Source organism: Somniosus microcephalus, chromosome 2 (genome assembly GCF_052327205.1).
Source record: "Somniosus microcephalus isolate GS21.2 chromosome 2, FLI_Smic_1.0, whole genome shotgun sequence".
Lineage (NCBI taxonomy): Eukaryota > Metazoa > Chordata > Chondrichthyes > Squaliformes > Somniosidae > Somniosus > Somniosus microcephalus.
Genome location: NC_140988.1, coordinates 6,860,191 through 6,874,302, shown reverse-complemented (window position 1 = coordinate 6,874,302; position 14,112 = coordinate 6,860,191). Strand labels below are relative to the sequence as shown.

Here is a 14,112-nt window from a genome sequence, read left to right as displayed (position 1 = left end):
CAGAAGCAGCACAACCTCCTGACTGATACAGCACACGGCACTCTGATACAAATCACTCCCTGCTCTCACACAAAGCACAAATCAAGGGCGACGATCCTGCAGTGAGCTTGTTTAAAGCCACATGGAAGGAGAAATAGATTTCCACCTCGAGGTCTGTCCCCAGATTTATTCATTCAACAGCTGGCTAGAATTCATGGTCAAACAAGTCCTTCACAAAACAGGGCCTCTACTCTGCCATGCTTTGTCCCGCAAGGCCCCAAGCTGACCATTCGCCCTTCCAGATATCTTCCTGCTCTAGCCTCATTCTCAACTCCTCCCGAGATTTGTACCTAGCACACAACCTTCAGATGAAAATGGACAACCCACCCGACCCCATGAAAGAGAGGGAAGCAAAGTGCTTTCCCCCCTCCCCCATGGGTCATAGAAACATCGAAGATAGGAGCCGGAGTAGGCCATTCGGCCCCTCGAGCCTGCTCCGCCATTTAATGCGATCATGGCTGATCATCCAAATTCAGTACCCTGTTCCTGCTTTCTCCCCATATCCCTCGATTCCTTTAGCCTGAAGAAATATATCTAACTCCTTCTTGAATATATTTAATGAATTGGCCTCTACTGCCTTCTGTGGTAGAGAATTCCACAGGTTCACCACTCTCTGGGTGAAGAAATTCCTCCTCATCTCTGTCCTAAATGGCTTACCCCTTATCCTTAGACTGTGACCTAAAGGAAAGGCCAAGCCAAGTTTAACGCAAGACTCCATTCCTATTACTTTCCTCTATTGTATTACCATTAATGACTCCATAAAATGAGTTGCCGGTTAACAAGTTGACAGATTCATTACCACTCTCGTACACTGTGGAAAATATCAGGGCTTGTGTTTAAGACGGGTGTTGTGTGCCTGAAGTTTGCAGGCTGTCTAGGATAGTTACGATGGACGTAGTTCAGTGTTCTTTATGATCTGGACTCAAGAGAGGTGGACACTTTGTTGAACCTAGATGTCCATGTAAGCTAGCGGCTGTTACTGTTTTTGTTGTGCTGACTGATTCTTGGATTGCTAGCTTCACTTGCTGATCGAGGTCTTTAAAATTATGAAAGGGTTCGATAGGGTAGACGTAGAGAAGATGTTTCCACTTGTGGGGGAGACCAGAACTAGGGGCCATCAATATAAGAGAGTCACTAATAAATCCAATGGGGAATTCAGGAGAAATGTCTTTACCCAGAGAGTGGTGAGAATGTGGAACTCGCTACCACAGGGAGTGGTTGAGGCAAATAGCGTCGATGCATTTAAGGGGAAGCACACGAGTGAGAAAAGAATAGGACATTGCTGACAGAGCGAGATGAGGAAGGGTGGGAGAAGGCTCGTGTGGAGCATAAACACCGGCACAGACCAACGTTCCCTTTCGTTTTTTTGGGGGGGGGGGGGTTCGTGGCCCTTTCAAAATACTGCGCGGTTTTTCCCATCTAAAAGCCGGTGAGCCGACCGCGAGGGAGCTCCAGACTGCTGCGAGATCACGCAGCTTAAAGGGAACGTTGGCCCAGAACAGCTGGGCCAAAAGGCTGGTTTCTGTGCTGTAAGCTCGATGTAATATCGATACAATAGCACAAAATTTGCTGGGTTTCTGAAAGCCTTACTTGCAAGTCTTGGATGTACTTGGGCACCATTAGCAGTTTGTGCACACATTTAATACAGCAAAGTCTTTATAGGTTTCCATTACAAATATACGCGGTCACAGCACTTAGAATATTTTATCGCTTAACTGTGCTCGAAGCTGGGAAGGAAGACATTTGGTCTTAAAAGGTTCATTCTAGATAAATAATTTTAGGCACTTAAAGTAATTACTGGAGAAGGGAGGGAGGTTATGTGGGAGGAAGAGTGCAGAGTTTTATTTTTTCTTTCTTTCAAATAACAAAGCTGTACAATTAGATCAAGCTGGGAAATACTTGCAATGGGATTCGACTGTCAATAGGAACAGGTGCAAGCCATTCAGCCCCTTGAGCCCTGTTCCGCCATTCAATGAGATCGTGGCTGATCTGTATCTTAACTCCATCTACCCGCCTTGGCTCCCTAACCCTTAATACCCTTATCCAACAAAAAATCAATCTATCTCGGTTTTGAAGTTTTCAATTGACCCCCAGCCTCAACAGCTTTTTGGGGGAGAGAGTTCAGATTTCCACTCCCCTTTGTGTGAAGAAGTGCTTCCTGACATCACCCCTGAACAGCCTGGCTCTAATGTTAAGGCTATACCCCCTTGTTCTGGATTACCTCTTCACGTCGCTCATTCCTCTCCCAGTAAGACCCACTCTGATTCACTAGGGCTTCCATTTTCAGTCAAGCAGAAACTGAAAAGACCACAACATTCTGGTTTCTTTCGGGCTAGTTAATTCACCCATTAATTCTTTATGCAGACACCGATTCTCCAATTCGGTCTAATCTTTTCCTTACATGGAGGTTTCAATTATATTCTTAATCCTTGGGTGAATAAGCCATCTGCTAGTTTGGCTTCTCACCCCACTTAATGTGGCTCTGGTTTGACACCGTGGATATAAAGACCTACATAGAATTAACAGCACAGAAACAGGCCATTCAGCCCAACTGGTACTGGCCAGCTTTTACGCTACACACGAGCCTCCTCCTGCCCCTCTTCATCTCACCCCATCTACATCTCCTTCTATTCCTTTCTCCCTCCTGCCCCTCTTCATCTCACCCCATCTACATCTCCTTCTATTCCTTTCTCCCTCGTGTGTTTATCCAGCTTCCCCTTAAATGCATCTATACTATTCGCCTCAACCACTCCCTGTGGCAGCGAGTTCCACATTCTCACCACTCTCTGGGGAAAGAAGTTTCTCCTGAATTCCCCATTGGACGTATTAGTGACTATCTTATATTGATGGCCCCTAGTTCTGGTCTCCCCCACAAGTGGAAACATCTTCTCTATGTCTACCCTATCGAACCCTTTCATAATCTAAGAGACCTCTATCAGGTCACCCTTCAGCCTTCTATTTTCTAGAGAAAAGAGCCTCGGCTTGTTCAAGCTTTCCTGATAGTTATAACCTCTCAGAGACCAGAAATGAGCACAGTACTCCAAGTGTGGTTTAACCAAGGTTCAACAGAAGTTTAACAATAACTTAACTTGGTGTTGATAGATGTGTGGCAAAGGGGGAGGCTTCAGATTACAACCGTTCTTATTGCCACAGATCCTATTCAAGGATCGGTTACCTTTTTGTGCCCGAGCTCCTAGAGTCCAAGGTTAGCATCAAGGTTAGGGCTTGAAGGTAAGCATGCAGGTGCAGCAGGCGGTTAAGAAGGCAAATGGCATGTTGGCCTTCGTAGCGAGAGGGTTTGAGTACAGGAACAAGGATGTCTTGCTGCAGTTGTACAGGGCCTTGGTGAGACCACACCTTGAGTATTGTGTGCAGTTTTGGTCGCCTTATCTGAGGAAGGATGTTTCTTGCCATGGAAGGCGTTCAGCGAAGATTCACCAGGCTGATACCTGGGATGACAGGAATGACGTATGAGGAGAAATTGGGTCGATTGGGCTTATACTCACTGGAGTTTAGAAGAATGAGAGGGGATCTCATTGAAACTTATAAAATTCTGACAGGACTAGACAGACTAGATGCAGGAAGGATGTTCCCGATGGCCGGGGAGTCCAGAACCAGGGGTCACAGTCTAAGGATAAGGGGTAAGCCATTTAGGACAGAAATTAGGAGGAATTTCTTCACCCAGAGAGTGGTGAACCTGTGGAATTCTCTACCACAGAAGGCAGTAGAGGCCAATTCATTAAATATATTCAAGAAGGAGTTGGATATATTTCTTAAGGCTAAAGGGATCAAGGGGTAAAGGCAGGGACCGGGTACTGAATTTGGATGATCAGCCATGATCACTTTGAATGCCGGAGCAGGCTCGAGGGGTCGAATGGCCTACTCCTGCTCCTATCTTCTATGTTTCTATGAAAAGGTTGTATTCCCTGGAATACAGACAATTAAGGGGCAATTTGATTAAAGTTTTCAAGATATTAAGGGGAACTGATAGGGTAGATGGAGAGAAACTATTTCCGCTGGTTGTGGAGTCTAGGACTAGGGGGCATAGTCTAAATATTAGAGTCAGGCCTTTCAGGCGTGAAGTTAGGAAACACTTTTACACACAAAGGGTGGGAGAAGTTTGGAACTCTCTTCCGCAAATGGCAATTGATGCTGGATCAATTGTTAATTTTAAATCCGAAATTGATAGATTTTTGTTAACCAAAAGGTATTAAGGGATATGGGGCAACGGTGGGTATATGGAGCTACGTCGCAGATCAGCCACTGAATGGCGGAACAGGCTCGAGGGGCTGTATGGCCTCCTCCTGTTCCTGTGTTCCTAAAGGACTCTCTCAGTTGCCCTCTTGGGATCGCCGTGAAGCAAACACCGACCAGAGCTCCCAAGGAGGTCGGGCAGATGTTGCCCAAGAGTCTCCCTCTTCAACGGCCCTCATTTTCCTCCTCAGCTTTAAGACAATTTGGCACAATATCCCTCAGACATGACCCACCCTGAATTTACCCATTGCCTCGGCCTCCGATAACACGGGTCGGGAACGGGTGCAAGATGTTCCGTGTGCTGTAAACCTCCAGCAGGCAATCTCAATAACTGGATTCCGTCTCAAAGAAAAGCAAGGCACCATTCTAAACGTACCCCCACGCGCCTCAGCCGATGGGAGAGCGTTCTTTTAAACATTCTTTGGACAGCAATACTTAAGAGTCCATAACCACGATATGAAAACCTCTGCAAAAAACTGGTTGCTACGTAGATCACTTTCTCCACATTGACTGAATTTGCCGTCATCAACTCTCTCCAGGTACAGTGGAGATGGTCAGGCCAGAAGCGAACACAAAGAAGCAAGTTGCTGTACTATGCGACTCACTTCAAATCAGTACAACCCGTCTTTGCCTCAAAATACAAAAATAAAGAACACGTTATGCTGCCCCACATCAGTGGCCATCTTGCCAAACCTGAAACAAAATAAGCTCCTCCAGTTAGCAAGTGGCTCAAGAATCTCACGCACGAGCCTTCTGTCCAAGTTTCACACCGAGCCGCGCCGCGTATTTTCTGCTTAGCTTCATGCCACTTTGCTATTCACTTATTTATTGTTTCGCTCAGAACCTATAGTTCAAACAACACGTAAAAGTTGCACTGCCGGGCTGTCGCAAGACAGAAAGAAAGGACTTGCATTTCTATAGCGCCTTTCAAGACCTCAGGACATCCCAAAGCGCTTTACAGCCAATGAAGTACTTCTTGAAGTGGAGTCACTGTTGTAATGTGGGAAACACGGCAGCCAATTTGCACACAGCAAGCTCCCACAAACAGCAATGTGATAATGACCAGATCATCTGTTTTTAGTGATGTTAGTTGAGGGATAAATAAATATTGGCCCCAGGACACCGGGGAGAACCCCCCCCCCCCACTCCTCTTTGAAAAAACGTCATGGGGTCTTTTACGCCCACAGACGGGGCCTCGGTTTAACGTCTCATCTGAAAGACGGCACCGCCGACAGTGCAGCACTCCCTCAGTACTGGGAGTGTCAGTCTAGATTATATGCTCAAGTCTCTGGAGTGACTCGAACCCACAACCTGCTGACAGAGGCGAGAGTGCTACCCACTGAGCCACAGCGGAGACCTTGCTAGTTACCAGATCCACCCATCTCCCCCACCAGCAGCACTAGATCTGATAACTCCTTTCATGTGGCTTCATCCAAGTCCACACTTATAGAATCGCACAGCTCAGGAGGAGGCCATTCGGCCCATCGTGCCTGTGCCGGCTCTTTGAAAGAGCTCTCCAATTAGTCCCACTCCCCCCTGCTCTTTCCCCACAGCCCCGCAAATATTTTCCCTTCAAGTATTTTATCCAATTCCCTTTTGAAAGTTACTATTGAATCTGCTTCCACTGCCCTTTCAGGCAGCGCATTCCAGATCACAACAACTCGCTGGAGTAAAAAAAATTCTCCTCATCTTTTCCCTGGATTTTTTTTGTCAATTATCTTAAATCTGTGTCCTCTGGTTACCGACCCTCCTGCCACTGGAAACAGTTTCTCCTTATTTAATCCATCAAAACCCTTCATGATTTTGAACACCTCTACCAAATCTCCCCTTAACTTTCTCTGCTCTTAGGAGAACAATCCCAGCTTCTCCACATAACTAATTTATGATGATTACAATTGCTCTTTCAACAAAAGCGGATTTGCAATGCATTTCATGTACTAACCTAGTGCTAGACTGCACAGGAGTTCAAAACTATACCCCAAGAGATGGATGCTCAGTCATTGAGTATATTCAAAGGCAGAGATCGATAGATTTTTAGATTTTTGGATATAAGGGAACCAAGGGATACGGGGATCGGGCGGGAAAGTGGAGTTGAGGTTGATGATCAGCCATGATCTTATTGAATGGCGGAGCAGGCTCGAGGGGCCGCATGGCCGACTCCTGCTCCTATTTATGTTCTTGTGTATAGGACGAAACTTGCACATAAGTCTAAATTAATGGCCCAGTAATTCCGGTCCCAACGCGCGAGTACGGACGGGGGTACTCACGCGTGGGCCCGTTGGAAGTGCCGGATTTCAGCAGCATGCACAGCGCAATGCGCGGGAAAACCGGCATTTCCTCTCCTCTGAACTAAGGGGTTAAGAGGCGGTTCCCTAGCGACGTTTCAGGCAGCGCGTACGCGTTGAACTTCGTTTTTTTTGACAGGTTTGTCCGTGCGTGAAGGCCTCCACTTTTTACGAATGTAAAAAGCAGACGTAAGGACTTAGTTTTATAAGGTAAGTAGTCTAATAATTAAAGTTAGAAATTTTTTTCCACAGGTTATTATTTTTAAAGAATTTACAGTAAGGTAAGTGTGTTTTTGGACCCGATTTCTTGAAAAAAAAATTTTGGCATAAATTTGAATAATTGTTTAAATTAGTTTTTTAAAGTTATTAATAGTTAATTTAATTATTGGAATTTTTTTAAACTTTTATTTAAAGTTTAAGTAATGTTTTGGGCGCCCGGACTTTTCATGAGTTTGACAGATCTTATGTCTAACTCATGAATGGACTTTTGTAAACTCCCATTGGTTGCCCAGTGCTCACGTGATCCCAGCCGGCTCATCGCACTAAGTACGCCGCTGGATCACGCACGCACGCACAGCGCGCCGGGAGCTGAACCGGGCCACAGACCGGAAATCCATGCAGGCCCAGTCTTCAAATGTCAGCGCGATATGTAAGTGTAGGTCGGGGGCTTGCACCCGCGGGAAGCCCCTGACCCGAATTTCTGGGCCAATATATACTGCATGCACAGGACACCAGGTAACTCCACTCAAAGGCTGCAATTATTTAAAGTCAAATGTAAACGCAAAATAAATTTTGAGGAAAACTTATTTGTGGGCCGGTTATCAACATGCAAAATTTAAAGGACTGAATTTAAGAGGGAAAAAAAATGATTTTTGAATATTCCAACAGTTACTTCAGCTGCCCACTCTATTGCATGCATCCAAAGGCACGATTATTTGCTGGCTGGCAGTGACGCACGGGTAAAGATAATGGCCCGTAATTTGCGTTCAGCGGCGAAGCAAAGGCGCTCGCTGCTGGCCCTGAAGTAGGCTGCCCCGCAGGGATCTCACGACCTCTCGGCGGCGGTGAGAAGTTCGGCTTTTTCTGACGCATAACTGAAATCAACACAAGTTAAGGGGGGAATCCCTAGCGCGAGCTGCCGTGACGTCAACAGGCTGATAAAGCAGCCAATCAGAACGCAGAATTCTCACAGCCAGCGAACCAGGAAGTGAGTAAACTCGTAAAATGCAATTTTTTTTTTTTTTTTTAATGTTAGCGAGAGCAAAACAAAGATTGGGGCTCTCACACGGGGGAAAAAGGCAAACCTGAAATAAAGATGGTCAAACTTCTAAAAAAAAATTTTTTTTAAGTTGCTTAAGATTTTTTAATGTTTTTATTAAAATGGATAAATGTGACACTCTGCAAAATTAAAATTAGTTTTTCAGCGCCATAGCGTTTGTTTAGTAGTTAATACGTTTTTAAAACCCCAGTTACACCTAATCCAACAAGGCCCAACATTTAATGGGGAATTTAACAGCGATATTATGGCGGAAGGGCCCAAGTTTTCGTCAGTTTCCGTTATTTGAGAGACTTCACTGATTGCCGGCTCGGGGGAGGCGAGGCGGTGGGTCCACAGCGCAGCCAGTGTCGGAGCAGTGACTGACCGACCGCAACTTCAGGATTTCCGCATTAGGATGCGCGTGTGCTGAATCCTGAAGTTGCGGTCAGTTTCAAAGGCGAAATGACGGCAAACGTTACCAGTTCGCCGTCATGGGGACCGCAAATTCCGGGCCTGTCCATCAAAATAGAAAATATAGAGCCGGGGGGGGGGGGGAAGAGATTGGATCTGGAAATTAATGTAGCACTTAAAACAAACTTTTGGGCTATTCAAGAAGGGGCTTTAATATATACACGCACACTGAGGGAAGTAGAAAATGACAGAAAACAAAGGGGAAAAATGGAAATTACCGTTGAACAATGTTCGAAGCGATCGTTCCAATTTAAACCAAGGAAAACACAAACCTGCTACAACAGTTTTGTGTCTCTCTGCGGGCCACGGGTGGTGGATGCGACAGGGCTCTGGGGAGCGCATACGATGTTCTGAGTCATGCTCCCCTTAATCAGCAGGCATCTCAAGCTGCTGATCAAAACAGATCTGGTTACCTACCAAAAACAAACTTCAGGCCCTCAAAATTCAACCAGAAGAAAGCAGTGAATGAGAAATGCAAGCACAGGTACATGCATCAAGAGTCCTTCAGTCCTAATGGCCTTCATTGCAAGAGGATTTGAGTACAGGAGCAAGGATGTCTTACTACAGTTATACAGGACCTTGGTGAGACCACACCTGGAGTACTGTGTGCAGTTTTGGTCTCCTTACCTAAAAAGGATATACTTGCCATAGAGGGAGTGCAGCGAAGGTTCACCAGACGGACTCCTGGAATGGCAGGAGTGTTGTATGCGGAGAGATTGGGTCGACTAGGCCTGTATTCACTAGAGATTAGAAGAATGAGAGGGGATCTCATTGAAACGTATAAAATTCTGACAGGGCTAGACAGACTGGTGCAGGGAGGATGTTTCTGCTGGCTGGGGGGGTCTAGAACGAGGGGTCACAGTCTCAGGATATGGGGTGGGACATTTAGGACTGAAATGAGGAGAAATTTCTTCACTCAGAGGGTGGTGAACCTGTGGAATTCTCTACCACAGAAGGCTGTGAAGCAGATAGATAGATTTCTAAACACAAAAGGCATCAAGGGGTATGGGGAAGAGAGCGGGAATATGGTATTGAGATAGAGGATCAGCCATGATCGTGTTGAGTGGCGGAGGCAGGGCCGAATGGCCTACTCCAGCTCCTAATTTTCTGTTTTTTTTTAATGTTTCCACAGCACAGAAACAGGCCATTCGGCCCAACAGGTCAATGCCGGAGTTTATGCTCCACATGAGCCTCCTCCCAACCCCACTTCATCTCACCCCATTAACATATCCTTCTAATCCTTTCTTCCCCCCCCATGTGGGTAGCACTCTCACCTCTCAGTCAGAAGGTTGTGGGTTCAAGTCCCACTCCAGGGACTTGAGCACAAAAATCTAGGCTGACACTCCAGTGCAGTACTGAGGGACTTTCGGATGTGACATTAAACCGAGGCCCCATCTACCCTCTCGGGTGGATGTAAAAGATCCCACGGCCAGTATTTCGTCAAAGAGCAGGGGAGTTGACCCAGTGTTCTGGACCAATATTTATCCTTCAAATCAACATCACTAAAAACAGATCAGCTGGTTATTAACACATTGCTGTTTGTGGGATCTTGCTGTGTGCAAATTGGCTGCCGCGTTTCCTACAGTGACTACACTTCAAAAGTACTTCATTGGCTGTGGGATGTCCAGAGGTCGTGAAAGGCGCTATAAAAATTCAAGTTTTTTTTTTTTAAATGTGCTTCTCCTAAACTGCATCTATGCTAACAGGACAGAGTTGCCTGGGCTTCAAGGGTTGGATTGCCAGGGTTTTGGGGCTCACAGGTTGGATGTCCCTGCTCTACCACAGCCAGCAGATGTACCACATGCATGGTGCTGATCAAAATATTATGCTCGCATCTTGTTATTTCTGCCCAATTTCTCCAATTACAGACTCTCACAGCACAGGAGGAGGCCATTCGGCCCATCATTCATGCCTGTGTCGGCTCTTTGGTAGAGCTCTCTGATTAGTCCCACACCCACCACCCCCGCCCCTTCCCCATAGCCCTGAATTTTTTTCCCTTTTCAAGCATTTATCCAATTCCCTTTTGAAAGTTACTATTGAATCTGCTTCCACCGCCCTTTCAGGCAGCGCGTTCCAGATCACAACAACTCGCTGCGTAAACAAGAAATTCCCCTCATCTCCCCTCTGGTTCTTTTGCCGATTATCTTCAATCTGTGTCCTCTGGTTACCGACCCTCCTGCCACTGGAAACAGTTTCTCCCTATTTACTCTATTTGTAAGCAAATGTGAGGTCATCCACTTTGGACCTAAAAAAGGATCAAACCGGGTACTTTCTGAATGGTGAAAAGTTAAAATCAGTGGAGGGCCAAAGAGACTCGGGGGGTCCAGGTACATAGATCATTAAAATGTCATGGACAGGTACAGAAAATAATCAAAAAGGCTAATGGAATGCTGGCCTTTATATCTGGAGGACTAGAGTACAAGGGGGTAGAAGTTATGCTGCAGCTGTACAAAGCCCTGGTTAGACCACACCTGGAGCACTGGAGCAGTTCTGGGCACCACACCTTAGGAAGGATATATTGGCCTTGGAGGGAGTGCAGCGTAGGTTTACCAGAATGATACCCGGACTCCAAGGGTTAAGTTACGAGGAGAGATTACACAAATTAGGTTGTATTCCCTAGAAGGTTAAGGGGAGATCTGATCAAAGTTTAAGTTATTAAGCGGAACAGATAGGGTAGAGAGAAACTATTTCTGCTGGTTGGGGATTCTGGGACCTGGGGGGCATAGTCTAAAAATTAGAGCCAGACCTTTCAGGAGTGAAATTTGGAAACACTTCTACACACAAAGGGTGGTAGAAGTTTGGAACTCTCTTCTGCAAACAAGAATTGATGCTCGATCAATTGTTAATTATAAATCTGAGATTGATAGATTTCTGTTAACCAAAGTTATTAAGGGATATGGGGTAAAGGCGGGTATGTGGAGTTAGGTCACAGATCAGCCATGATCTCACTGAATGGTGGAACAGGCTCGAGGGGCTGAATGGCCTCCTCCTGTTCCTATCAAAAACACCACTCATGATTTTGAATACCTCTATACATAAATTGATCTAATAGATGAATTGAAATTGACATCCTTTGTCTAAAGTGATGTTACTGCGCAAGAATTCTTGTGTAGCTTTTTATGAATTACATACAGCGTACAGCACTGAAACAGGCCATTCGGCCCTACAGGTCTATGTCAGGGTTTATGCTCCACACGAGCCTCCTCCCAACCCCACTTCATCTCACCCGATCAACATATCCTTGTACTCCTTTCTCCCTCATGTACTCATGAATTCCTTATTGGATTTATTAGTGACTATCTTATATTGATGGCCCCTAGTTCTGGTCTCCCCACAAGTGGAAACATCTTCTGTGTCTACCCTATCGAACGCTTTCATAATTTTAAAGACCTCTATCAGGTCACCCCCTCAGCCTCCCCTTTTCTAGAGAAAAGTCCCAGCCTGTTCAATCTTTCCTGAGAGTTATAACCTCTCAGTTCTGTGGGTACAGCTAGCAAATAAATGCTGTGTAAAAATTCTAAATTCACTCAGTTATGGACATACAGTAATATCCCTTTGGTTGTTCTACATATGATGCACTGCAAAGTCCTAAGAAAACATTCACAACCTATCCATATAAGAACGTTGGTCAAAGATAGTCACTGCTGCCAGTTACAGCTGTGAGTGGAGAGTGAAATGGGGCTCTTATGTATGTTTAGGTACATCTGTATAATCTGGCAGATCTAAAGAAGAATGATTTACATTGAGATAGCACCTTTAAAAAAGGTAGAAAGAATCCCAAGGTGCTTCATAGAGGCATAATTTTTTTTTTTTTTTTTTTAAATGGATGCTAACCCAAAGAAGGAGATACCAGAAGAGTGGTCAACAAGATGGGCGTTAAAGGTCCGGGGGGGGGGGGTGGGGGGAGGAAGAAAGAGAAAGAGAGCAAAGTGGGGTTTAGGGAGAGAGTTCCAGAGTGTGGCGATTAAGCGTCTGAAGGCACAGCCACCAACAGTGGGATAAAGAGGCACAAGAGGCCAGAGTTGGTGGAACAGAGAATTTGAGGGGGAAAGGGGAATTGTAGACTAGAGATAGGGAGGGGAGGGGGCGTGGGTCAATTTATTGAAAAAAAAAGGTAAGAATTTTAAATTGGGAGTGTTGGGAGGTCCCAATGTAGGACAGGGGCGATGGTAAAGAAATATTTTTTATATTAAAAAACAGTTCTACCGTCTCGTGTTTCCAAAATAAATATATTTTGAAAGTTCCTACAGCAACAATAATTGGCCTGAAGGCAAGTGCAATATAGGTCACTTCCTTAAAAGGGAGTATTTGAGTAATGGTCACACAGACAGGTGTGGACGACCATTCTCCAGACTGTGTACCCTACCCCCTCAGGTCTCCTATTTTTAAAAATCAGCCTCACAAGTTGTCCTTAAGAGTTTTTTTTTTGGCTGTGTGATGAATTATTAAACCGCAATTCCGAGTTAGTAGTTCCTTTGCAAGACCTTAAAGTAACTTGTCCAACCTCTTCCAGGTTATCATGGGTGCCTTTCACATTGTATTTAAAATAATGGTTTAGAAAGGTTTGGAGATTCTATTCCCATTGACTGGAATCTTCTAAGGATAAGGGGTAAGCCATTTAGGACAGAGATGAGGAGGAATTTCTTCACCCAGAGAGTGGTGAACCTGTAGAATTCTCTACCACAGAAGGCAGTGGAGGCCAATTCATTAAATATATTCAAGAAGGAGTTAGATATATGTCTTGAGGCTAAAGGGATCAAGGGATATGGGGAGAAAGCAGGGACAGGGTACTGAATTTGGATGATCAGCCATGATCTCATTGAATGGCGGAGCGGGCTCGAGGGGCCAAATGGCCTACTCCTGCTCCTATCTTCTATGTTTCTGTGTTTTATGTTAATCAATGCCTTATTAAATCATTTCACTGTGCGTCGATCATCGGGCAGTCAGCTCACTTAATGTTTAAACAAAAGTGTTAAACAAAATGTAAGGAGTGTCTTAAAGGAGGAGAGAGAGGCGGAGAGGTTTAGGGAGAGAATTTCTGAGCTTAGGGCCCAGGCAGCTGAAGGCACGGCCGTCAATGGTGGAGCGATTAAAATCAGGGATGTACAAGAGGCCAGAATTGGAGAAGCGCAGAGATCTCGGGGGGTTGTAGGAGTTTACAGAGATAAGGAGGGGCGAGGCCATGGAGGGATTTGAAAACAAGGAGAATAATTTTATAATGAGGCGTTGCTTATGTAGGCAATGTAGGTCAGCGAGCTCAGGGGCGACGGGTAAACACGTCTTGGTGTGAGTTAGGATACGGGCAACAGAGTTTTGGATGAGCTCAAGTTTTCGTAGGGTACAATGTGGGCCAGGAGTGCGATAGAATAGTCAAGTCCAGAGGTAACAAAGGAATGGATGAGGGTTTCAGCAGCGGATGAGCTGAGGCAGGGGTGGAGACGGGCGATGTTACGGAGGTGGAAATAGGCGGTCTTAGTTATGCTGCGGATATGTGGTCGGAAGCTCATTTCAGGGTCAAATATGACACCAAGGCTGCGAACAGTGTGGTTCAGCCTCAGACAGATGTTAGGGAGAGGGATGGAGTCAGTGGCTCGGGAACGGAGTTTGTGGCGGGGACCGAAAACAATGGCTTCGGTCTTCCCAATATTTAATTGGAGAAAATTTCTGCTCATCCAGAACTGGATGTTGGACAAACAGTCTGACAATTTAGAGACCGTGGAGGGGTCGAGAGAAGTGGTGGTGAGGTAGAGCTGGGTGTCGTCAGCGTACACGTGGAACCTGACCGTGTTTTCAGATGAACTACAG

The 14,112-nt window shown here is 45.6% G+C and overlaps 1 protein-coding gene across 2 annotated transcripts in view; it reads right to left on the bottom strand.

Annotated features, from left to right (window-relative positions):
- LOC147122521 (dnaJ homolog subfamily B member 14-like) overlaps positions 1 to 14,112 on the bottom strand; it is a 48,181-nt gene that overhangs the window by 26,542 nt on the left and 7,527 nt on the right. Inside the window, exon 1 of one of the 2 annotated variants that reach the window (XM_086006170.1) lies at positions 8,580 to 8,679. The exons of the other annotated variant lie outside the window; for it this stretch is intronic. Within the exon in view, the coding sequence (XP_085862296.1) occupies positions 8,580 to 8,649 (70 nt within the window). The 5' untranslated portion in view covers positions 8,650 to 8,679. Of the gene's footprint in view, positions 1 to 8,579; positions 8,680 to 14,112 lie in introns of those variants that run through there. 2 annotated transcript variants of the gene reach the window in all.